General features: G+C 39.5%; 1 protein-coding gene across 4 annotated transcripts in view; it reads left to right on the top strand.

Annotated features, from left to right (window-relative positions):
• Positions 1-24,656, top strand: part of LOC127369697 (cadherin-18) — a 151,870-nt gene extending 127,214 nt beyond the window's left edge. For all 4 annotated transcript variants that reach the window (XM_051411315.1, XM_051411316.1, XM_051411314.1 and 1 more), the window contains exons 8-12: positions 2,192-2,328; positions 5,251-5,372; positions 7,729-7,846; positions 17,394-17,645; positions 23,828-24,656. In XM_051411315.1, the coding sequence (XP_051267275.1) occupies positions 2,192-2,328; positions 5,251-5,372; positions 7,729-7,846; positions 17,394-17,645; positions 23,828-24,333 (1,135 nt within the window). In that variant the 3' untranslated portion in view covers positions 24,334-24,656. The remainder of the gene's footprint in view (positions 1-2,191; positions 2,329-5,250; positions 5,373-7,728; positions 7,847-17,393; positions 17,646-23,827) is intronic.
• Positions 24,657-26,721: the final 2,065 nt, after the last annotated feature.

Here is a 26,721-nt window from a genome sequence, read left to right as displayed (position 1 = left end):
AAAGGCAAAGCAAAAGTTCACATTTGAACACAAATATCAATGGCCCCCGGAGGATAAACATAAATCCTAATGACACTTCTCATCTAGCACCACCAACAAGTACAAATTGACACTTCAGCTCATAACATAACACCTCTAATACTAATGGCTGGATTACCAGTTGCCATCCTCTCCTATATTTGGAGATGTTTGCTAACATACAAACATTAACACTGTAAAATTCAGCAAAATATTAGTGCTTAGCTCAAAGAACAGCTGAGCATCTGAGGCTGACAAAGAGGTACAGATTAAGTCTTAGATTAAGGCTGCACATAAGGGAAAACCAAGTCTGTTTATCAATACTTGTGCAAATGTGTTTTGATATGTTTCTGCCTCATATTTACCTCCGGACAGAACGTGAGATCAGCTAGTTTGATGCAAAGGGCTGCATGACATGTTGTTGAGATTTGGAAAAAGTGTGTCATCGCCCTTTTCTTTAAAACTTATGTGCATCTTTAGAGCACTATAATTTCGTCCTTTGACTAATGAGAGCTGAGTCAAGTCTGAAAATGCTGATCTCAGCCTAACAAGCCGAGTTTGCAATGAAAATACTAAAATGATCACTTTGCAGATTATGAACAATTAAGAATTGGGTAACAACATGGCAGTATATCTGTAGCCACCCGCATGCCATCTTTTAAATGTTGCCCACATGTATGAATAACAAGTGTGCTGTGTAATGAGCGTCACTGTCCACTGGGCTGCAGTACTATAGACTTCATGTTCAGTACACTTTTTTTTTTCTTTTTACAATCAAGGTGTTCTGGAAAAGCATCATTAAATGATGTGACATTGTACTTTTGGCTATTATCTACATGAAAATTAGTTAATAAAATGCACAAATAATTAACTGTTAATTATTTGTGCATTTTGTTGCATTTTGTTGTCCCTGACAAAGCGAATGCTTAGCACCTTATAAACTCTTAGCGAAAAACTACAACTAAAAAGCCTTCTTCATGCCCTTATGAGCCTGAGCATTTAATAAATCATGACAACATTTCTACTGAGGATGCTGGGTGTACTTAAAAGTAGTCCAAGCTAAAAATAGTTCATTATTTCAAATAAATGCAATAATGGCATTAATATCCCTATACCATTCCCATATCTCTTGTCAATTGAAAATTGTCGACTTAGGCCGTATTACTCAGGAGAATGAATGCTGGATTAAAGGTGTAAATAGGTCATTAAGAGATAAATTAGGGAATAGACAGTCAATGCTCATTTCGTGCTTGAACTCATGAGGGGAGCAGCTGAGCCCATTTCTGCTTTGTATTCCACAGGCTTCTTTGCTTCTAGTTTGATAACAGCGTTGCTAGAAAGCCATTACAACAGTGTAAACATTGCCAGCAGAACATCGCCTTTTGTCATTATTAAATATTGAAGATAATTGCACTTGACTTAGAAATATGTATTTTCAGAACATTCTGTCAGGACCTGAAGTCTATATAAAAGCAATAGGGATTGTTCTATTGATGTGCTTTGGAGGTTGAACCAGACTTTGAAAATCACAGAAGCATAAGAACGTCCCCTTTGGCCTATGCTGCTTCTGCACTTCCTTCATTTCACTTTATGGTTTTGGGTTGGTTTTGTTCTCTGGTTTCGTATATGTTTTTTATACTTCTGTATATCTTACTTCACATTTTTGTAAATAAATGTGTGTTTCCTAAATCCTCCGTGGAAGTGGCAAACTAAAACCAGGCCCAAAAACACATCAAATGTCTACATAGTATTCTGAGGCATTGAACTAAGTACTATTTGGATTAAAGGACATTTAAGATTCAAGGTTCAAGGGCAGCTTTATTATACTTTTGTAGACTGCTAAAACTAAATTCTGTTGTAAAGTTAGATCTAATTGTCAGCCTTACATTTGCTATAATTCAATTAGAAGCATGTCTTAAACACAAATTAAATGCAGCCAAAACAATAGTAATATATAGACATAGACATAAACTTGAAAGTCTTTTGACCTTTCAAAAAATCAGGCCTTTAGGGCACCACCAGCTAACTGTGCCCTATAGCCTGCAGATTATCCACTGACATCTTGATGACCTCTTGCACCTCATGTTTTTATTTTTTTCCATCGACTGATTTTTTTTTTTTTTAAATCGCCTGGATGCCGGGTGCATAAGATCAAACTTTCCTTTCCCAATAGGTATTTCTTGGACAGCAAAGAGGAAGGAGTAAGGTACTTCAGAATCGATGAAAGCAGCGGAGTTATACGGACGACACAGCCTCTAGACAGAGAAGACATGCCTTGGCACAACATCACTGTGATGGCGTCGGAGGTTGGTAGGTACCCAGGTTGCTTTCCTAAACTGAATGTTTACAAGTGGGCGAGTGAATATATCGCACTTACTGCGTTATGTTTGCTCTTATGTGAGTGAGCAGATGTAGGTTTTATTTGAGTGCTGAATTTCTTGCCATTATTGCATGGTTCCTACTTCCTTTTGTGCAAAACATTTTCATCTTGGAGTTGAAGAATGTTTGGAAACTTGAGCATTTTCTAGCTCTGTGTCAGTTCTGAAATAGCTATTTAATGTAGTTGTAGAACTACAATTTCATAAGGTTTAGACTCACTTTATCTTAGAAGTAATTGCATATTTTGCATACATATTTGCATTAAAAATTGTGTAATACAGTAGGTAAATAATCAGATATGGAGCTACACATATAGATACACTGTACACACTCATAACAGTCTGTTAACCTTCTGACATATTAATATTTAACTAACCAGGGTATATTTCTCCTATGTTTGACGCCTTGCGGGTCCCGTAGTAAACAAATGAAATACTGCTATGCAGTTGCCTGAAAGAGGCACTTAAAAGAGATTGCTCTTTCTTTCCACACTCATCTTTTTTAGCCCTAAGCTAATAGGAGACAGTATAAATCGTTATCAGGATTGAATTCAAATCATTGGTGAGTTTTTTGCCACAACAGCATGATTTAAAGAGTAGAAAGAAAAGATTAAAAAATAAAGGTGGGTACTATAGTTCTACTCAGGTTTTTTTTTTCCTTTCCCACAAGATAACTAGACACCCTGAGGTGATCATATAGTCAGAGAGCAGCCCGGGTTCAGATTCATAGCGTGTAAAATTGGAGTCAGAATCAATACCAACAAAAGAAGGGTTCCATAAAAAGGAACTATATGAGTCTCCACTGCACACTCTGCTTTTACGTACAGAATAAAAATCTGTAGCACCGTTTAGACTTTCAGTAGATTTTATTCAGATATTCACATCAATGTCTTGATCAAGACACTTCAACAAGATACTGTACATGTTAATTGACACACATCCGCTGGAGCAGGACTCTGACTTGTCTTAGCCTAACTATCAGTCCATAGTTCAACCAATTAGAAATATGGAAGAATTAAAATAAACATGAGCTAGAAGCAACAGAACTGCCATAAGGGGCTGTCGCCAGCAGCTATTCAGCTAACCAGACCAGTATCACTACCGCTCCTGTAATGCAAAACTAGTCTGCTTGGAAATTGCTTAAACATTTCCATCCATGGTCAATAGTTAACATGATGCAGTTTGTTGCACTGTTTGCATTCCTATCTCTCTAGTTCTCACTGCAGCAAGATGTTTTAATAGGATTATTAACAGTAATATCACAATCACTAACAGTATTTAAACACAGCCCAGTACCAGGTGAGTTAATAGTGAAATTAACAATTAAAGTCTGGAGAAAACAAGGATGAAGGAGATCATTTGCATATTGATTAGAATGTATTCAAATAGGTTAAATGTATTTTTTTCTTATAATTAACTACAAAATCAAATTAGTCCCAATTGTTTCAATGTCCTTTCCTACAATGAAAATTAATTAAATCAATGCAGGCCCCGCTAACTTCAAGAATTGCTATCAGGTAACTTGGGTAATTTGTAATCACAATTAGGCAAATCTCTTGCCAACCGACAGAGGTGCTGCATGCTAATGTTTCTTTATCTCTTCACCTCTCCTTAGTATTCAAGGATATAGTTACATGCCAAGACACTGTCAAAAGGCAGAATGATAATTTTTTTCCCACTCTGAAAGAACAAGGACACACAGTGTCAAAGCACCCTTGCGCAGTTTGTTGTAAACCATCCTGCAGAGACCTTACCCCATCTTCTAATGGCCACCAGGAGTACTGTAGATAGACCGTATTGAGTGAGTCAATGAGGAAATTAATGTATCATTGAATTTCAGTGTTTGATCACCTTGGTTTTAAGCATCTAAAAGCACAAAGAGCTGTCTTATAATACAGTTGGTGCAAGTACTGAAACAACCCCAAGCATAGAAACCTAGATAGAAAGATAAAAGTAAATAAAAATGTTGATACATTTATTTAATAGTAAGATTTCTGCACCTGCATGAATTTTTTTTTTTTGCTGAGCGAGCGTGCTATTTTTCAGCATTATCATGCTACACACATACTGTAAAGCATCTGGAAACTACCCAGTAAAACCAGTTTTCTGTATTTGTTGGATATATAGGTGCCCCACAAGATAAGGGTTCAATTCCTTGCTCTGTGGCACTGGAACGAGAGAAAAATCATGGGAAACCTCTACCATCCCAAATGTTTTAAGGCTATTGGAAAAAAAAATAGCTGAGCCTCCCAATGTTGAACCTAAATCTATGATTGTTCACATTTGTACATTTTGTGCAAAATTAAAAAAAATGCCAATATTGTCTTTACTCAGCCCTCATGAATGCTCTTTAGCTGACATGGCTGTGCTCGTAATGCTGTAGGGATATAGGCTGCATATACTGCAGTAAATAAGAAATCTTAATTTAATAGTGAAAATCATAATTTAAGTGTTACATCATGTATTTAAAACTATTTTCACTTATGTAAGTGGCATAGGTGGCTACTTTGTTTCCATTTAATATTTAAATAAGAGGTATGATTTACATGCTTCGTGATTTACTCATGCAGCACTAGGGGCAACTAATGCATCACAACCCAGCACAGCAGCTGGGACAAAGAAAGTGCTGAATGATCGTATGTGCTTTAATACACAAAGTTGTCTTCTGCAACATTGCATCCCTCACCCATCCCCTTTTTATCTTGAACCAGCCTAAGACAAAATCCATAAGCGGTTCTAACAATAGGAGCACAGTGTGTCCCAGTTTGAAATTACAGTGTTGACACTCTACTTTGTTATTAAGGCTTGCATTTGACTTTCATCTTCTTTGTCACCTGTTCTCTCTCTGCTACAGATAACCCCAGTCTTCTCAGTCACGTGCCTGTTACAGTCCAGGTGCTGGACGTGAACGACAACCCGCCAGAAATAGCAACAGACGAAGAAGTGATTGTGTGTGAGAGCTCAAGGCCAGGACAGGTGAGCATCTAGGATTCACCTAGAAAGATCTACAACTTCTACCTCTGTCTCCGTATTGGTTTTACTCTCGCTCTCTTTCCTCACACATTCAAATCTTTCTACACCACAGACACACCTCAGAAGGAAAGTGTTGAGAGCTGTGCATTAACCTTGTGCATTCTGCTCTGAGCTATTGTTTCCTTCAGCAGTTTGGGTTGCTCAATGAGAGCTGTGTAGTAAGAGACTCTGAAGGCATTGGAGAGAGCTGCTTAATCATCCTTCATTCAAAATGAGTATCTTAGCAGCAAACCATGACAGCTTTAAATCGAAGCTCATTCCAATTTGCTCTCAGTAGTCTTTGATTCATTCGAATTAAGAAGGTTTTTGAGATATAGAGCAATCAGTAGCATGGAAATGGCTGAAAGGGGGGTTCGGTAAAAGATGATGGGGTAAAGACCGAGAAGACACAACTAAATACATTTTTAATAGTTTCGAGCTAGTGGAAGAAAAGTTTGAATTGAAGTTTGCATTAAATTTGAATTAAGGTTGATTTATAGCCTCAGGGTTCTTGGCCCAGGGGATTAAGTGGGAAAAATTATGTGTTGAATGAGAGCGTGTTACACCCCTATTCAGATGAACAACATATGTGAAAGGATGGAGTTGTTCATTCATGTCTTTGGATATTTTTGCCTTTCAATTTATATCATAGATATGGAAAATTATCTGATTGGTCGCCAGGTTGCCAAGAGGACATAGTTCTTAATTAATTAAATCTCTGTTCTAAATCAGTACTCAAGGTATATTAAACTGCAGGTTTAATCATAACAACGGGTACAACAGTAAAATTCCCAAATGAGAAAATGGATGACTAGAGAGCTATATAGAGCTTCTCTTTGCCTTTGGTAAATGGCCTCGGGTCCCCATAAACAGAGCTCCAGTGTTAAAAGAAGCTATTGGGTTAGCGTGACAAAATTGTAATCTTGTATTACTGGTAGGGGTATAATGTAGGAATGTTTCGATCAAGTTTTTTTGCCTCTGATACAGATCCAAGTCATTATAATATTGAGTATCTGCCAATATCTAGCCCCGATCTGACACCTCTATTTTCATAAACAATACAGGTGCACAGTGCATTAAGTACATTAAAGTTATTCAAATCAATCCAATTTATATGCTTGACAACTTAATAAACTGTATTCTATTTTTTATTTTCTTTTGCACAGGTTACATTAATAAATCACTCTTATTGACTTGTTGACGCCTGCTGCACTCGTTTTGTTGCTGTGCACCAAAAGTCTGAGTAAAAACACCTGCGTGACAGCTGATGTTGAAAAAAAGATTGGATCTTGCTCAATATAGCTCAGTATAGCTCTTTATAGCTAGATACCAATCAGTTAAGAAATGCCTTGATCAGGCCGATACTGATCTTTGAGATGGGATCAGGACATCCCTAGAATAATGATTGCAAAAGTTCACATGTTGACTTAATTCTCAATGCCGCAAGGCAGAAATCCAGGTTCAAAATATGTGATAGATGTTCAAACGCAAGTGCTGAAATGTGTCTGCCAGTAAATAAAATGAAAGAAATAAAAAGAGATTTTGTGTCTGATTTTTGGATCTAAAGAGTGTGGTATTACAAAAACACCTAGATGTTCTTACAGTAAGAGTGAGAATCTTGTCAGCCCAACAATAACAGCTCTGTACGGCTCAACGATTTGAAATTGTCAGTTCCTAATGCATGTATTAGACCGAAAACGGTGTACTGAAAGATGTGGTACAATGTTTTTTACACCACTGGCCAGACCTAAAGACATAAACAGACTCACAGATTTGAAGAAATTCAAGCACAAAAATTGCTACAGCAAGAGTAGAGACACATCAGACTGCCATTATGCTCTAAACCAAAAATTCTCTTCATGTTGACAGGGGCTATCCAGTCGTTTTCCTCTAAAATCAGTCTCTCTCTCCACTCTGGCTGTGTCTCTTACCAATTAAGGGTAACAGGATGACAAAAGTGGCAGTGAGGTTGCCCTTAGAGAACCCCTGTCATTGTCAGATGCCAGCCCCCCCACCACCACCACCACCCCGGCACAAGCTAAATGCTCTGAAATCATAGCGTCGCAACCAGTCACTCCCTTTCAGACAGCGCAGACAGGTAGAGGAGAAAATATTACAAGACCAGTCGGCTATAGGTCGGAGGAACTCTGACTCTGACCAATTATGATCAACAAATCATGAGACATGCATCACAAACTAAATAACTCATTATCCTGCATCCAATTAGAGTGAAAAGTGAATCTAAATGGTGCATTGGCTAATTAAATGTTGCAGGTGTTGTCTTTGGAGAGTAATTTACCCTGTGTCCTCTGAACAACAGGTGATCCGGACTGTCACTGCAGTGGATAAGGATGACTTTGCCAATGGACAGCGGTTTTCCTTTGCTTTGCCGAACCAGATACCAGTTAATCCTAACTTCACCCTGAAAGACAATGAAGGTAATTAAAGCGATCAATATGTTTGTTTGCATTTCTTATGAGTTTTGCACTCTGCCTTCAGGGCAGGGCTCCATCCTCATTGCTCACATTCCAAGATCCAATAAGCTGAACTGATTTCGCTGTACCTTGGAGGTGCAATAGAAATTAGCGCTTTGTCAACTGGGTATGGTAGACATCTGAAGATACAAATGCCACTGGGATCTGCTCTGAGTCGACCTATCATGAGACAAGAGAGTCGTAGAGGTTTGGCATGTTTGCGCAATGTGTTTTCAAATGGATTACCCGCTCTGGCGCGCTCTCTCTTTCCCCTCCTGCGTGCATTATTTTGTGCTGGCCAAGGGCCAACAGTTGGTGTTACTATGGCAACCATCTCAGTCTCAGGTGAATACCTAGCCCTAGGTTGGTCTGCAATCACAGGGCTTTTAAAAGCTCTCAGCCAGAAGATCCCACAGTTGCCCACTGAGAGGAAGAGTTCACAGCACTCCAGATGAAACTCTGAGCCAGAGAGAGGCAGGAAAACAGAGAGGAAGGGAGCGCCAGAGAGATCAAAAAAATCAATGTGATAATAGGAGATAAGTCTGTTTAGCCCTTGGTCCAGTCGTTTCCCACCACGAGCCTCCCCTTGCCTTCTTCAACTACATTGAGATGCAGAGGCAAGTTTTGCTGCATTCATGTAACTGGCATTAGAGACATTCCTCACCTCCTCCCCAGCTCCACTCCTGAGGGACAGATGCATCAAACAAAGCAAAAATTGACTGCAACAATGCTCTAAAGACACATATTTCCTAAAGGACAATATATATATATATATATATATATTAAGTGTAATAAATGGTATAACTAGTTTATTCAGCAGTAGTGTGCTTCAGTTTTACACATATTCACCCAGTGTAGCAGCTCTGAAGTCAACAGTTGAACACTCCCAAGACATAGAAGTGTGATGGTATTTGTTGGGGAGAAGGACAGAATATTTAGTTTAGTTTTCCATGCCACCACACTATACATTTCTGGACCACGTTGACACCCTTTTTATCCCAAACTATTTCAGGACTGTTATTTTGGCATCTCTATGGGTGTAACTATGTTGTATATGTTGTGAAAAACACTAATCTTTGTCACTTTGTGTATTTCTCAGAAATACCAAAGACTAACAGAGGGACAAATACACTATTGCCTGCAAAGCCTCTCTTGCTGATTTGCCATATGCTGTGTTATGGAATCACTGTGTGGACTTGAATAAAAGCTAATATGGAAAAATCACTTGTTAACCAACAACAAGCTGGCCACAGGGATGCAGCCATCCTTTGCTACTGTTACCCCTTTTTCTGCTTTTTGTTTAGTTAATGTGATGCATATCTGAGCAATAAAATATAAATGATGTCCTCAATGTCCAGAAATACTAGTATGTAAAGAAATAGTGAGGTAAAAGGGTACCCAAAGGTTCTTAGAGTTACTGTTTTATCTGTAGTATTTTGACAAAATAAATTACAGACCTTGTGATCCTGGCAGCTTTTTTGTCGGGGGTAATAGCTCCTGGTAGAGTAAGAGCAATTAAAAGCCCTCTATGGATCTGTGTCTTTGGAAAGGTCTGCTTGGGAAACCAGGGCACCCTGATATCTGACCTTACAGTCTAGTAGAGACTGTTTAAGCCATGGGGATAGGTTGCGATGGGTCTGCTTTAAGTGCATAGTACAAATTAAATTATCAATTACTCTTAAAACACCAAATATTACTCTTAAAACACCAAATATATCAAAATATTTCGCACTCCTGCAAAGTGATTCTCTCAAAAGTAGTTAGATTTATTCCAACAAAGCCATCTGTAGCAAAATATTCCCAAACCATTCAGGAAGGAAAGCCTACTTTCTTGAAGGATTGATAGCAGGGTTATTTTATTCATGCTGTTTGAGTGATGGTGTCTTTCAATTTGAGTTTAGCTCCTGCAGCATACCATCCCACAGGATCTTGTTTTTCTCAAACTATATATGCGATATAATCAAATGTGGGATTGGCCTATTACATGTCAATACATGGTAATACAAAATGTATTCAAATTTGAATCATTTGTCATAGAAAACTTAAAAGAAAAGAGGGTTTTTCTGCAGAACGAGTCTAGAAGGCAGGAATTTTTCCCTCAAGGATAAATTACATGCCTGGGATAAAAAAGGTCATGTAACTAACAGAAGGCATAAATTGTGAATATTTCAAGATCTGTTATGCAGAAGGCAGAGAAGTGGGATTTAAATGATCACTTGAACATACAAGGACCCTTGTATTTTCTCATACTGCTTCCTTTATTAAACTAGGAAAGCTGTTAAAGAGCATGTTCTGATTTAGAGCAACAACCTGAACAGTTAGTTGACCAGTCGAAAGTGAGGCAGCCGCCCAGCAAAGCCTCCAACTCGTTCTGTTGACCACAGTATAGCTCCACTGGAGCAGTTAAATGCCTTGACACTCAAGCTAGCTTTTAGACAAGGGAAATGGTCCTTGTTTTACGAACTACCTTTTTACCTACCCACTGTCAGACACAGTTATATGCAGCAGTTTATCAATTAAGGAAAGTGCCATTGTCATGTGAAAAAACTGTTTAGTATATATTAGCTATATTGCCTTTGCACAACCTATTTATGATCTGTTTTGCTGTGTAATTTGTTTACTACTCATTTATATTACAATTCCTTGTCCACCTAGAATGATTCATATCAATTATTTTTTCTCTCAGTTCCTCCTAGCTTATCTGCTGTTTCAAAGCACCAGCCTCCCTCTTCATGTTAAGCTGCTGCAATCTGAGTTCATGCCGCTTCAGTCATCTCCAGTCACATGGAGCCTGCATTTGCACTTGCACTCAAAAGAGGTGTCAGAGTCATAGAGCGTTCTACTGCCACTGTGTATTAGAAGTTATTTGCCGTGTTCACAATATCCGGGGATAGAGAGAGAGGCACAACGCACCATACTGTTGACTCCTGTGTCTGATAATTAAAGTAAGCTCTTCACACTCGAAGCAACTTCTTTCATTGCTGTTGTAGCAGACCAACAGTTGGTAGCTACTCTGTGCCAGAGCCTAATACCTCCTTCTGTTGTTGTGCAACTGATGAAAATCCCTCTCAGTCACTCACACCACTAACTCTCTCATGACCTCCTTTCCTCTTCACTTACTGTTTGCTCACAACAGATCCTCATAAACTACATTACAAAAAAGGGTTTAGTTTGAGAAACACTGATATACGTAAAGACAACTTTTTTAGTTAAATAACTAATTATTCCAGCAATTGATCCCTCATTTTCACTGATTTCAGGTAATTTAACAATCATGACTTCTGAAAAACCCATTAACTAAAGCATTATGGGTTTTTCATGAAGTTATTTTCTGTACTTGCGACCATATCAGATTTGTTAAAATCTATTATCTTGTTACAACTGGTGCTTTTTGTAGGGAGACCTGTAACAGCTCCTCCTAAAATAAGATCAGCCAAGAGTGTCAGTTTTAATCAAAAAAAAAACACAGATTGAGTCTTAAATTCAGATCAAGGCCTTTTTCTTGCTATGGAATTGCGATCTTAGTTTGCAGAGATATAGGTTGTGCTCCTTAAACACAGAGTTATCATGCAGATGTGTTTATGCAGTTGAAGTGCTGGATGTGCTACATAAATGCAGGTCAAACTCCTACAGCATATTAGGCACCATTAAAGCTGAAAAAACAAGGGAATGCTTCTACTCAGCTACTCTAGGAAAGCACTTTGTGACAAACCTGTTCCGTTAAAAGCCCTTTAAATGTATTCAACTTGAGTTGCCTACTTTACAATGAATGAAAATTGAATGCCTCTTTGATCTCCTTATCTGTCACATTGTGATGACATTTGCTTCTAAAAAGGCAATTAAATAGAGGCTATGATCTCTAAATAACCCACATACTTAAATAGATCAATTGATTTGTGAAGGCATCTTCTTCCAGTGTGCATACAGAAGACCTTATAATATTACAGTTAATCAGCTGTGTTGAAAGAAGCGCTGTCAAGCCATTGATACGTGGGACGTTTAATTAGATTGTATGTCATTCACACTTCACTTGTAACGGGTGTTACACTTCTAGATTCCCCAACACCCATTATCTGCTGAAACAGCATGATTTGTGCAAAGAGGGCAGAGCAGCTTGTCTTGTGCTGGTTTTGTCAAAACTTGCACAACAAACAGCTAAAAATGATAACAATCTCACACTGGAGTATTTGATTAGCTTTCGTATTATTCAAGCTAAGTTCCCCCCCAATTACACAATGTTTATGCTTTGAGAAAAAATGAATAAGATTTTTTAAATAAGCCAACATTGTCTTCCATAAGCCTTATGTGTGCAGTGAGGCCTCAAAAGCCATTGGTGCCACATCAGAGCTGTGAACCAATTTGTTCCTGCATACCAGAGGAACATAATAATAGTACTCTGCAGTCCCCTTTGATGGTTACTGCAGAAGTATACAGGCTAACCCATAATTAACTCAAATGCACAAATCACAACCTCATGGAACAAACATGCCATGCTGTGACTGTGTGTATGCTGAAACATATTGGTTTTTTACAAGATCACTAACTGCTATCTCTTGTCACTGCTGGGCATGTTTTGTTAAACTAAGCCTTACTGAGTCAGACTAATCCTTATTGAATGCAGAGGCTTCTTTTAAAGGAGATCGCTACGTTTGTCTCTTGGTGTGCTGTTTGTTATTCTGCATGAAAGGCCTATTATTTCTACACAAAATGATATTGGTGTTTGATATTCAAAGCTGCCCTACGGGAATAACTTGATGTGTAACAGCATCTTTATTTGCCCTTTTCTCTTTGGTCCAGAAGGTTCGATTTGGTATCCGACTTTTTTGGGGTCGGCAAGTCGCTATTAACCAAATACCTACAGTATCACTGGTTTAATCCAGACTTCAGTCTTCCTCTTGGCACATGTGGACCATACAGTTATTTCAAAAGGGCACTGGAGAGAAATTGTGCGTTAGCATTGTTCAACCCATTTCAAGTAGCCTTAAGTTTGTGAAAATAGCTTTATCAAACAAAAAGCAATGTGTAAAACATCACCTTAATATGTCTATTACAGGGTATCGGGATGTAGAGTGCTTGTCATTGCGAAAATGCTACCATACTCATACTCAGAGTTGCTACCCCAAGCAAAGGAGTTTAAGAATCTTGAGATCACGATTAATGGTAAAATGAAGAGTGAGATAGACAGACGGATTGGTGCAGCGTCAGCAGTGATGCAGATGTTGCACCAGACTTTGGTGAAGAGGGAGCTGAGCTGGTAGGCAAAGCTTTCAATTTACCAGTCGATCTATGTTCCAACCCTCACATATGGCCATCAGATTTAAGAAGTGACAGACAGAATGAGACCATGAATACTATCAGCTGAAATTAGTTTCCTCTGAAGGGTGGCTGGGCTGCTCTGCTCTTTTGTGTCAAAAGGAGACACCTAAGGTGGTATGGGCATCTGATCCTCTGGAGTTTTTTTGGACATGCCTAACTGGGAGGAGACCCCCTGGGTTAGACCCAGAACTTGCTGGAGGGATTGTATATGTCATCTGGCCTGAGAATGCCTTGGGATCACCCAGCAGGAGCTGAAAAGAATTGCTGGGCAGAGGGACGGCCGAAGTGCCCAGCTTGCCACTGCGACCTCACACCAGATAAGCTGATCATAATGAATGGATGGTTGGACAGAAAAAAAAGCTTTTTTAGACACTATTTGAATATGTATAATTTCTGACCGGGAATCTTCTTAAATTAGTTCTTGGTATGTTAAAACATTGGTATTGCTGATGATGGTGGGTTCACTGGTACAACCGAGGCAGTACTTAGCCTTGTAGATAATTGATACTTCTGTAAGCAAGAAGAACAATGGTGTGTACTGCATATCTGCAGCACCTATAAACACCATCCCCAACATTAAGTACCCACCTTTATATGTTATGCCCGAAAATAGTGCTACCATTATATATGTTGTACTCCAAGTGGCAACTGGAGAGAAGGTTCGTGCTGAATCCCATCAGTGGCACCTACACACACCCACCAAAGTTCACAAGGAATCCAGCTAAGTGCATGTGTAGGCAAGTGTGAAGTCTGTAGAGATGTGGTTGCGTCGCATGTCTACTCTTGGTATATTTAGGGTTTGCTTTTCACACTTCACATGTTAAACAGTGAGCCAGCTCTGTGACAAAGATATTTGCATTCACTTTAGGGTAAATAGCTTAAATAACTTACAGTTTAATCTAATAGGGCATCTCTTACTGTAACAATAAATACTATAAATTAGGGATTTTATGGTTTTTCATGCACTTTAACATGTGCATTGCATCTTCCTTCCTCATGCTGCGTTTAATTTTCACATTTCTTTTCTTGATTGGAAACATTTTATGAGTCAACCATTTAAACTCTGAGAAAGAGTTGAGTAACCACAGAGATTTAGTTTTTTTTTTTTTTTTCTGCTGTGAAATCTCCCATATCTTCTTATCCTGGGATGGAGAAACAGTAATACATAAATGATGTAAAAGTTATGTAAGTAATACTTACACCTATCATGCTAATGGTTTTGGAAAAGTGAAGAAATGAGGCCATTTGCCAGTTAGTGGCTCATGCTCTGCCTTAACGAATCTAGCGCAGGGGGAATTACACAGGGTTATGTAGAACCTCACACACATGCATATTATTGCCTGTGTGCATTTTTTGTTTTTTTATTTAATAGAAAACCAGACACACAAATGGAAACTGATTGCTAGTAAACCGCCAAATAACTGATAAAAATGTTCATGATCATTTTCAATGAAGTGTGAAATGCTCTTAAAAGCATATTTTCCCTCATTTCCTGGGTGGTCACCTGCTGTGCACTGCAGGTAACGTCACATAGCACGAGCTGTCACAACACGGCTAAACTGTGACTGTTCTAACTCATGCTGTCTCTCCTCTTATGTGGATGCCGCGTGGCTGCAGATGGCCCATCTCACTGCAGCGTTAATCAACAAGCGCCCAGCTCTCCTCCACCCACCTGCGACGAGAGGCGGTTTAATGTGAAATTAGCATGACATAATTGATGTGCACTTCCTCGCTGTGGTCTGTACAAGGACCTGCGGTGCCATGGTTCTGTGCTTCAAAGTGTAAAGGCTGTGACGGTGAACACCACGTACACACAGCTTGTTTGTCTCAGCCTCAGCCTTCATCCTCTCTGCTCTCTCTTTGGCTCACACACACACACACACACACACACACAAACACACCTCCTCCATTCACCCCCCTCGCCTCCCTCTCTTCTCCTCTCATCTTCCAACTCCCCATCTCTCTTCCTTGTTATTTGCATCTCTCACACTCCACTCTCTCAACCCCCCCCCACCACCCCCCACCACCACCACCACCACCCATCTGCTTGCTGATACGGGGATACTGCGAGTCTGACTTAATAAAGCTTGAAGTACGTGTTGTCATTCCAACTGTCGATCATTATAATTATTCATAGATGGAGCAGAGATTGGAGTGGGAGGCGAGGTCTCAGAGCAGCAGCACGATAGTACAGCACGGCGGAGGTGTTTTCGCTGTGTGGAAAGGAAAAGGTTGCCCTGTGCACGATTCAGCATTTTCGGAACTTAAAATATTGTGTGAATATATATATCAGCAACGTGTCATCTGCAAGTTTCCAGTTAGTCAGTCATGTGAGACCCAAGTTAGTCATCCAGGTTTGTGATTCACCCAGCCATATACTTTCAATAAACATGGATGGCTAAACATGTACTGTAGCTGTTGGTTTTCAGACATTATGTGATTCCCTATCTCATAATACAACAATTTAAAGGGGTATATTGTCATAAATCCCGCAGATGTTCAGTCTGTGCTGTGTCAGTGATCTTTTTAGTCCATTAAACTATAGCCATTTGGACGCCCTTCATGTTACAGATAAACAGGTGATCTCCTGCTGAGACAACCTCTCTCACACAGCCCACAAGTAACAGTAAGCACTGTGTGTTAGATTCCTAATGGTAAACCCTCAGAACAGACCAGCATGTCAATTGGTCGTGTTATGGTCCTTCGTGTCGGTGTAAGCTTCTTAGCATGTATGCCTGTTAGGAGGAAGTATTTAAAGTCCCCAACAAATGTGGAATAAGCTTTGCATGCACTGTTGAAACAAGTGAACAGTAGCTATTTATATGCTGATAGAAGGGTGCACGTGAAATCCTGAACATAGGTTTGGCTCGCAGTTAGCCATCTAGCTACAACAAATGATACTGTAAGGGCACGGTCATACATACGCAAATGCATCAGTCTCACACATGTATTTACTATTGGTTGAGCTTGAAACTGGTTCATGTGTTTTTTCACTCCTCACTTCTGACCTTACCTTAAATCTATATCTGTACACCAACAGATATAAAATAAATTCTAAGTTACAGATGCACCAAATCAATAGCTGTTCTGCTGCCTGTGTCTAGTATTTTCTTTCGTTTATCCTTGATAGAAGTCTGATGGCACTGCTTATGTGCTGGTGTTGCCAAGAAAATATGGACAAAACAGTCTGTGGTGAAAGTCAACGCAACATATTGGAATTTGTGGGCAACTGGACCATAAATGCCTCCAGATGGCTAATGGCAGCTCTGTCGGCGAGGTTGCCCCTGTTGCTGTCCATGCAGGAGCTCTATGTGCTTCTAACTGTTTTCTAGCATGTACATGTAAATAAAATTTATATAATCTCCCTATAGTTCCACAAGCCACTGGTGTACAAATTAACTGCTGAAGTAAACAGGGCTTCTTCAGTTGGCTACAGCAATATAGAGGACATTGGAATGTAGCCCACTGTGCATTTTATATCCAGTTGAAATCAGGATGCCCATGGTGGGTAATATACATTCATTTTAAAGAATTTAGAACATCTTTCATCAATAATATGTGTTCAAGCCAATTAGAGCTTTATGACAGTCATTGCTGTGGTTATGTCTCATTCAGGTCCACCGGAAAGAGAGAACTGTCATCTTAACACAATAATCTCCTTTTCAATCCACTTTGTTTATGTGCACAGTGTTACGTCACTGTGTTTATTGATTCCTCCTCTTTGCTGAATCTTTCCATTAAACCTGCCTCTCAAGCGCTCTCTTATTTGTCTTTTTTTCTCTACGATTTCAACCTTTTTATTTCTGTTTATCTACATGACATGTTTCATTAACAGCGTTTCTGCAGAGGCCAAGGTGAAGTGCTCTTTTGCAGCACATTAAAAAAGTAAACGAACACCTTTGAAATTAATTAGCCTTGGAACACAGAGAAGCAGCAGTAAGACACAGTAAGAAATCCACCAGCTTGAGCTTCAAAAGCAAAAAATCAAATTCACAGTAGGAAATGTTGTGGATAGGTTTTTTTTTTTCTGTTTAGCTGACATTCTTACTCTTAATCTAAATGTCTGTTTGTAGAAATAGGTAATTGCAGGCTTAGCTGAAAGAGCAATACAATTGAGAAGAAAGAGGAAACCATCAATTAGTCTGTTTTAGCCAGGGGGGTCTAATTTTCCTTAACAATCTTTTTTTCATTTTAGATAGCACAGCCAACATCATTGCCAGGCGGCGGCGTTTCAACCACCTGACCCAGGAGCTGTACGAGCTGCCCATTGTGGTGTGGGACGGTGGGGAGCCGTCGCTAAGCGGCACCAGCACCTTGACCCTGCGGGTGTGCCCGTGCCAGCGCCACGGCAGGATCCGGATGTGCCAAGGCGAGGCGTTCCTCTCATCGGCGGGTCTCAGCACGGGGGCACTGATTGCCATCCTGCTGTGCATTGTCATCCTGCTGGGTAAGTTGGGACAGCCACTGTGGGGACTGCAGCAGGGGGGAGCTGCCCGGGGCCAAATATCCTGAGGGCATGGATGGAGGAGATGAACCATAGAGGAGCAGGGAAGGGTGGAAGGGTTTGAAAGGGTTTGACAAGGGCAGAGGAGGAGAGAGGGATGAATAGACATGTGAGGACACAGGTAGAATTGAGAATGAGGGACGAAAGAGTTGGAGAGGGCAGGGGTGGAAGAAAAAGAAAAGGATATGAAGGACAGAAGAGAAGGAGGCCAGAGAGAGAGGAGTTTGGCGAAGAGGTGACTAGAAAGAAGATGGTGAGGAGACAGCAAAGAAAAGGCGAATAGAGTTTGCAGGGTCAGTGTGATTCAGAGAGGAGGTGTGTAGCCTACAACTGAAAGAATTCTGAGAATAAAGCATGTTCATGTTCAGAGAGGCAGCTCGAATCAGAAAATCAGATTACACCTAAATCACATTTGTTGATGATTTGAAATTCAATTCAGCTCTGCTCTCTTACTATGCAACTGAATCTTCTTCCCCATCGGTCCCTGCCTGGCACATGTTTGACATCGCATGCGGTGCCTAGAGAGCAAAGGACAAGCACGGAGGAATATGGTGACAGCCGACATAGATATGACTCTTGTTGATTTCATGTGTGACGGTTGAGTCGTGCACCATGAATACAAAACTCAATCAGAAATACAGTGAAAATAAACAGGGCTACATCCATGTTACCAGCTCATTGCAGCATCAATAGTCAGTCAGTAAGTATGCGTGCCTTGTTACTATAGCAACCAGACTTTGCAGGGACAGGAAATGATTATATATAAACTTGCAAATATGATCTTGTCACTTTGAATTTGGAATGTGGACATGTCAGCTTTTCACATCAGATTAAAAAAGATGAATCGGACGATAACGTTAGAGGCGGAAAATGTCTTAAAAATTGTCAAACTGAGCTCATTAAATTCACTAAAGTCAACAAAACTTAGGGTATGAGAGATGTTGCAGACCAATTTCTTCCTCTGCAAATCAAACTGCAGCAGGACATGGTTAGACAAAACTGTCTAATAACACGGTTTCACCATTGCTGCTCTCCCTTCCTCTCTTCAGTGATTGTCTGTGGACATTAGTGCGTGAAGGTTATGCATATTCATACTAGCAGTATTCCTCCTCTCTATGCCAAACCCTCTGGCTGAAGCGAACAAAAGGCCATCACCACTGTTTGGAGCAAACGCTTGAGTGAGAGACACACGCTGAATCGCTAATCATCAGCACAAGGCAGATAGTTAGGATGGAGAGAGAGAAAGGGAGAGACAAGAACTCATCACACCTTTTTTTTTTTTTTTTTTTTTGACCTGTGTTGCATTTTAGATTTCACACTTTCCAGTAACAAGTGAAGTGTCTTACACATAGATCAGCTCCCGGTCAGAGGTTTGGTAACACGTCACCCAAAGAGATTTGAGATTGTGTCGGTGGTTGCAGTCAAAATAGATCAGATTCCACTCCATTTACCAGCCAGTTCTTTGACTTGCCTGCACTATTTTTCATAATTCACCATCTCTGGTGTTCCTACCAGGTACAGTGAAGAACCGCTAAATGTAGGTGGCCAAGTGGAATATTAATCTTAGATGCATGCTAACTGTAACTGAAATATATTTTGTTGCATGTCATGCATCCCTCTCACCCTATGCTATTTGTTTCTCTGTACTTAACGGACCTCAATACTTACTGGCCCTATTTAGTCCTGGTATTAATAAAATATCTCTTATGTGTTTTGATCACAACATGAAAATCAGACTTTAAACATGGTGCTTCCCAGGTCAAGGAAAGCTATACCATGGACAGGCATTATATATCAGTCAGTTTTTGCTGAAGAATACTGCTGTTACTTGTAGTTTCTGCCTGCATGCTCAAGCTAGCCAGAAGAGGCAAAGTAATGACATCTTTTAGCTTCCTGAATTGATTTTTTTGCTTTAATGTGATCATGAATTTACACCTAGGTAATATCCAAACATGATGTAAGCCAGATCACATGTGGAGGTGGTCTGGCTTCCTGATGAAATTACATTCTACCCCCATTGTGTTCTGCATGCATTTCAACCTGGCATTATCATGTGTTTTTTCTTATGCAAATAGGATATATTCATTTCCAATGCTTTCCATTGGTATGGAATGTTTGGACTCAGTCTTGATTATTTATTCTTTGATCATCACCCTGATCCTGATTTTTACAGTAAAACTAATGCATTGAACACATTTTAATTTATATTGAATATATGTTTATATTCCCCAAACTGAGGTATAGAAAAAATAGATATTGCTTTGGCACCGCATTTGAATGTTGTCTGGCAATACTAAATCCTATGACTGTTATTTTTATAAGAATCTTTGGAGGCATTTTGGGACCAAGTAGACAAATTATTTTAAATGAGCTACAGCACTTGGCACTACAGCCAAGAAACTGTCAAAATCAATTTCCTTGCACGAAATAAAACCTTGGATAGATTGTGTTTCAGTGGCATTGCTGACCAAAATGAGCCAACTGCTCAAGGCTGAAAAAACATTATTAAACATCTTTTGTATCAACGCATTAGACGTATAAGAAAAAGTGAGCAAAAGGTTAGGTTGTAGTGAAAGAATTCCAAGCTGGTTTACAGAAGAAAGTGGCAGAGGAATGCATAAGTGTCTCCTGGATGTCACTTATATGGCTCACCCTTTCAATTCTGGCTCGTCTTTGCTTGTCAGTGTGGTTTGTTTGTGTCTGATTGTTTTCCATGTTTTATCTCTGTGCCCTCTAATAAGCCAAGCTAATTAAGCCTGCAGCAAACCAGAAAGGGAGACAAACTATCTCTGAGCTCAGTTGATAATGGCCTTCACACGTGACTTAAATAACATACAATATTCAGAAGTAGATCATTGTTTGGATTGTATTAATTTGGTTTGAAATAAAATGGTACAGTATTACAGTACTAACTGGGTTAAGAAAGGAATTGGATAAAAATACAACCATAACCTGCTTAATGTAGAATGAACTCAACACAGAACAAATACTTATGCTAATAAAAAATTGTAATCCCTTGTCCTTGGTAAAAAAGAACATTTCTGTTAATTTGAGGATCTTATTTTATAGAGTAATCTTTAGCAGTTCCTTTTCATTCCAGTGCCACGGCAACAGGTTAAATGAAATTTACAAGGACTACATTTCTCAAATATAAAACACATTAATGAAGCTGTTTTTTAATGGATATTTTTTAACACTTGTAGGTGATGAATGACATTGACTTAAGTATTGTCTCGTGTTGAAATATAAGCATAGTACAGCACAACAAAACAAGACAAACAACTGACTTAAGAGTCACAATTGAAATAGTGTTTTTACTTTTGTTCTATTAGTTTTACATTCTTACCTTGAGAAGTTACATGTAATGGCCTTGCATTTGGATTAGAGCCATTATTTTATAATACAATACAATACGATCCTCTCATAATACAGTGTACTCTTCCATAACCTGGGTGAATGTTGCATAGATGTGACTTCTTCAATGGCTTCTACTCTAGCAAATAGTTATCTGTAGGCTGGAGTAATATTCCTGATGCCGTAAGTGGTGTACTGAGGGACAGTTAAACCTCAACTGGCCTTGGCTAGTTATATCAAATGACCGGAATGGGCCATTGAGGGAGCATTAAGATATAGACTGCATTACAATATTGTGTGTGCAGTACGGTGGATAGGAATATACTACAAATACAAGTAGTTCATGAGCTGTGGAAAGTGAAGCCTGGTGTATGAAATTATGGTAAATAATGAAGGTGCATTAACTGAGTGAGTCTGGGTAACATTTTTATTTTTCATTATACTCCGGCTGTTTACCTCTAAACCACAGTGAGGTTTAAAACTGTAGATAATGGGAGCAGGAAGTAGTCAAAAATGTAGTAGCCGGAAAATATTTATGGGAATGAAAACAGAATTCTTTATTTTCTAATTCTGCTCACTGTGATTGACCCAGTGCACCCCACACACTCTCACATCCTTGCATTGTGTAATTGGTTGCTTTAAACAAGTTGAGCGATAAGCACTGTCCCACACAAATTGCATTTTTCACCCTCTGTAACCCCACTTGGGGTGCCACTGCAGCAGGTGGAGTGAAGCGAAGTTGTTATTTTTTTTTTTACCACAGATTAATCGCATGCAGGTTGGGGGACATTTCATTAAAAACACAGCCAATGAACCACGCTGAACAATGAAATATATGTAGATAGATGAATCTGTGTATAATTACTTTAGTCATAAGGTGTCTTAGGGTACAGTCAAGCACATTTTTCTACTCTATAATGGAAAAGTTTACTTTTGCATTCCACCTTTAGTTTCACATTAACAAACTCAATCAGGGCTTGTGAAAGATGTGTCATGGCCTTACAAGTAGTTCAGTTACTAGACTGAGATTTAGTGTCCCATTATCCATTATTATCCAACATAACTTTTTTGCCAGCAATTCTGCCTTTTCCCCAGATTGGGCAACCCACTGTGTCAGTGCAGTGGCCTCATTCAAATTGATGTGACCACAAACTGTTGCTGTGGGCTCCCTGAGTTAATCTGTCCATGATTACGCCCATAAAAAGGGGTATTTCATGTACTATAGTTGGTTCAGGTTCTCAGTCATGAGGCATTTTCTGTCTTTTGGTCCACTTATTCAGTACTACCACAGTGTGTGTGAATGGGTTATTGTCACTTGGCCAAGTGAACTGAATGTGTAAAGGCTCCATTGTTTGACTGAAGGGGCAGTGACAACAAGCTTGAGTTGTTTAGTTAAAGTCTACTCTGAGGCTTAAATATTCTCTTTCAAATTGCTTTATAGTCTGTCTATAGCATGCCATAACCACCACTATATGCATACCAAAAATGTATTGCTAGAATAAGTACAGTATATGAACCAAATGCATCATTGCATCCTGGCTGTTAGGAAAGCTACCTCCTCTGAATCCACCACCACCTTCCTTGCTCTAATCCTGAGAGGCTAATCTAACACATTCACTGTTGCTGTTTAGATACATAAAGCTTGCCAAAAAAATAGATGCCAAAAACATTTATATCAACTTAAAAAAGGGGGGTTTTCCTCAGTTTAATTTCCCTTTTTGTTCTCTTAACCTTTATGTTTTTCCTCCTGCTAACTTTCAATGTAATTTAATTGTGAAGCAAATATGCCTCTGCAGGAACTCATCTCGGATAATGTAGCATAATGAACTCCTTTTAGATATTGCACTGCTGTAAAATTGTAGTTCCCAAGCTGACGCCATTTTATTTAACAGATATTTGTGTTAACATCTTGCAGAGAGGTCATTATTAACACAAAGTAGTTTAACTCTCATTAGTTGTAGGAACAAGTTCCAAGTTGTAGCATGTCATCAAATATTACTTGGCTTCATGACTTCTTTAACAGTTGGCAAAGATATGGGACTCTGTAAGCTACTTATCTGGATAGACATTTAGCATATGTGAGCTATATTTCTTCAATGTGTTGCAAGTGGCTCATTCTTTATATTACTGGCCTCTTCAAAAACTAAAACATGATGGCATGAGGCATACATCAACATGCAGACACATGTTTACTTGCTATTTACATGACGCATTGCATTTTGGCTGGATGGGAGGTTGAATTTGCTCCACAGATGATGATAATATGTATATTGTCATCATATCAGCAGCTTGTTTTCAAAGTATCATCACAGCCACTACTAATGTCGGCTATTGCGTATTATTGATTTACAACTCTTCAACGCTTGGCCAGTTTTAGTGTCCTGATGGAAAATCAGATAAATATGCACATAAAATGTTCTCGTGTTCATTTGGTTAGCTGTTTACGAACCACAACATGTTTGTCTGTCATGAGCTATGAATTAACAAACAACACAGGCCCACACAGGGATTAGTATTAGCATAAAAAACATGGCTGAGCATTGTAACCACATTCAGCTGTTCCATTATATGATGTTCTGCTAAGCGCTTTGTCAATTTAATTGTTGAGAAAGCGATTTTCTTTCTGTTTGACTACTAAGTTTGTCAAAGTCATTTTCCATTTATAGTTCTTATTGATTGTTACGCGTGTTTTTAATTCTTCTTTTTTGGGGCCTTCTTTATTTTTTTTTAAATATAAGCATTGAAACCGTTCTTTCTCTTCTGTCTTGCAGCCATCGTGGTTCTCTTCATCACACTTAGGCGCAGCAAGAAAGAGCCCCTTATCATCTCCGAAGAGGATATCCGAGAGAATGTGGTGACCTACGACGACGAGGGTGGTGGCGAGGAGGACACTGAGGCCTTTGACATTATTGCCCTACGTAACCCAGCTGCCGCCGAAGAGCTCAAGTTCCGGCGGGACGTTCGCCCAGAAGCGAGGCAACACTGCGGCCCGAGCCGCAGTCGCCGGAGCCCATCAGTGGAGCTGGACGAGGTGGATGTTCACGATTTCATCAGGCAGAGACTGGTGGAGGCCGATATGGACACCAGTGTGCCGCCCTACGACTCCCTCCAGACGTACGCTTACGAAGGCCAGGGCTCTCTAACAGGATCCATCAGCCCTTTAGACTCTCCCGGCACGCAATCAGAGCAGGATTATAACTACCTGGACGACTGGGGGCCTCAGTTCCAGAAACTGGCAGAACTCTACGGAGAGGCAGATTCAGATGTAACAACCTAGTCTGTGATTTCACTCCTGTTCAAACCAAATGTGTTTGAAATCCGTTTTTGAAATTTTCAGTGAACAATATAAACAGAGATGCTTTCAAACTGTTCCAGTGGTTTTCAACTTTCAACTAAAACGACTGCTCTATTTTTATTTTTTTTCTCCCTTTTTTCATTTTGTCGCTTTGGATCATGGGTCGTTCATCTGGAAGTATTAAATCAGATTTTGAGATGGAAGAACAACAATAAGGGGAAAAAGGAAAACAGTATTTTCCTTGGTGTATATTTTTTATTGCTCAATAAAGTCCTGAAATCCATATGAGTGGATATGTGAAAGAATTGTACGTGTCTTCTTCCTCCAAGAATGGATATAAAGTACAGCTTGCAGTTAACATTATCATTGTGGGAGGCATTACCAAAGGTGTTCATGATTCTCCACGCAGAGGAGGATGCTGAGCCAGCCACAATAATGACACCTCCAATCAAATGAGCTTACAATATGTTTTGTGTCATTAATTCCATGTTGCCATTGTCTTTGTAACGCCCATTGGAATCAGCCACACATGCAGGGGTGAATCGAAAAAGACAGCTGCCACCCCTAAAAAATGCCTGGCCACCCTAGCTGCCACCCAAGTTTGGTGCGAAATAATAAAATAAAAAATAAAGAGGACCATTGAAAACATACCGGTGATTATCATATTCCGTTTGTGCTAATAGATCCTCTACACACTAGACCTTTAAGTGGATAATATTATCACAACTAGCGTAATATACACAGCGTTATATTTATCAGTTTAGGTATATGTTATTCATATAATCCAAAGTAAACAATGAATGTGATTGGCTCTAGAAAATCAGTCTTCTGTATTTGTGGCAAAGCAAAATGTCCCAGAACCAAAAACAATGCAACCTTGGTATCCCGAAGTTTCCCCAGGATCTCCTCATGGTCAATGTTCCAATTTATTAGGTGTCTGTGAGCCCTTCTATAGGAGCCAGTCTCTCTGCATCGGTTCATTAATTTGTTCGTGCGTGACACTTTTTGCAATGGGACCGCTAAGGGAGATATGGACATGGACTCTTTAGATGGTGCAGTGGAACTTTGATGCTGTATGCCAAACTCAATACAACACACTAATTCAATCAGTCTTTTCAATATGAAGTGTTGACACACTGAAGAAGTAAGTATACTCTTTGAGTAAGTACACTTACAAGACAGTATACTCAGTATGCATACTAAACTTGGTTTTTGAGTGTCCGAATATTGACTATTGTCAATGGTTTGTTTAGTCTTGTATAGATAGAGCTATCTCCACACTTTGTTGTAGTGCTATACCAGTGCTGCAGAAAGGTCTGGCCAAAGCCAATGTCATTCTGCCATTGGGGGAAAAACACACTTACATACTTTTTTACAATTTGCATTTGGGGAGGTGAGCCCTGGCATTAAAATATCAAAGGATAAGGTAAGCTCCTAGCTTGTTTAGGTTCATAGTGACCAGATCAGGGTAACTTGCCATTTTCAGCATGTCGGTTTCTTACTTGGAGGTTATTGTTGTTTCATGTAGCAACGGGACTTGCTATGGGAACACAAAGATAGGGGAAGGGGAAGGGAATGCCGACTGAAATAGTCACTCAATGCCAGGCACATAAAGACACCCTGCTACCTACTTGTCATTCATGCAGGGTCTCGTCTCCGGCCACCTGGCCAGCACAATTCAGTTGGAAAATTTAAGTCCAACATTCACTCTCCTTTTAGCTCTGGTCTGGTCTCCACCAGCTCCTGAGGGAAATATCTGGCTCTTGAGCTGCTAAATGCTCCACTGTCTTCGCACACACTTTGTCTGTCTGCCAATTGGTGCTGAGAAGGTAGCATGCAGTGGATTTTAAGAGCATTTTCACTAAAAACAGCTGCTTGAAATAAGAACAATGAGAGTGAAACAGAAAAATGTGTGGGACATAAAACCAAAACAAATGAGCTATAAAGCTGTGTAGAGCTGAGGGGGAACTGCAGAGATGGGGGATATTATGTGGTTTCATCACTATGATCGACCCTTTTGACATATAAGTAATTATGTGATAATCATGAAAATATTGATTATAGCTGTTTTAAATTTGCTGAGTGATTTATTTCAGAAGAGTCCTAATTCTTACGTATTGGCAAAGTAGAACATGAGCTAGAACAATTATTGTCACATTCAAAGTACTTTATGTGACATTAAATGGAAGCAACTTCACCATCCATTACATCCATTAGAGAACAAAGAATCCTCTCACATTTATTACGTAATATGTCTAAGAGACAAGAAAACTAAAACTTCAAAGTGGTGTCATTTTCTCAGTGGGGAGTTAAATTAGCCGGCTCACCTCCAGAAATAAACCATTTACTTTCATTTTGTGCCATTTTTTT

Source organism: Dicentrarchus labrax, unplaced genomic scaffold, assembly GCF_905237075.1.
Source record: "Dicentrarchus labrax unplaced genomic scaffold, dlabrax2021, whole genome shotgun sequence".
NCBI classification, from domain to species: Eukaryota; Metazoa; Chordata; class Actinopteri; family Moronidae; genus Dicentrarchus; species Dicentrarchus labrax.
Note: the sequence above shows the minus strand (reverse complement) of the source record. Positions and strands in the feature narration are given on the sequence as shown.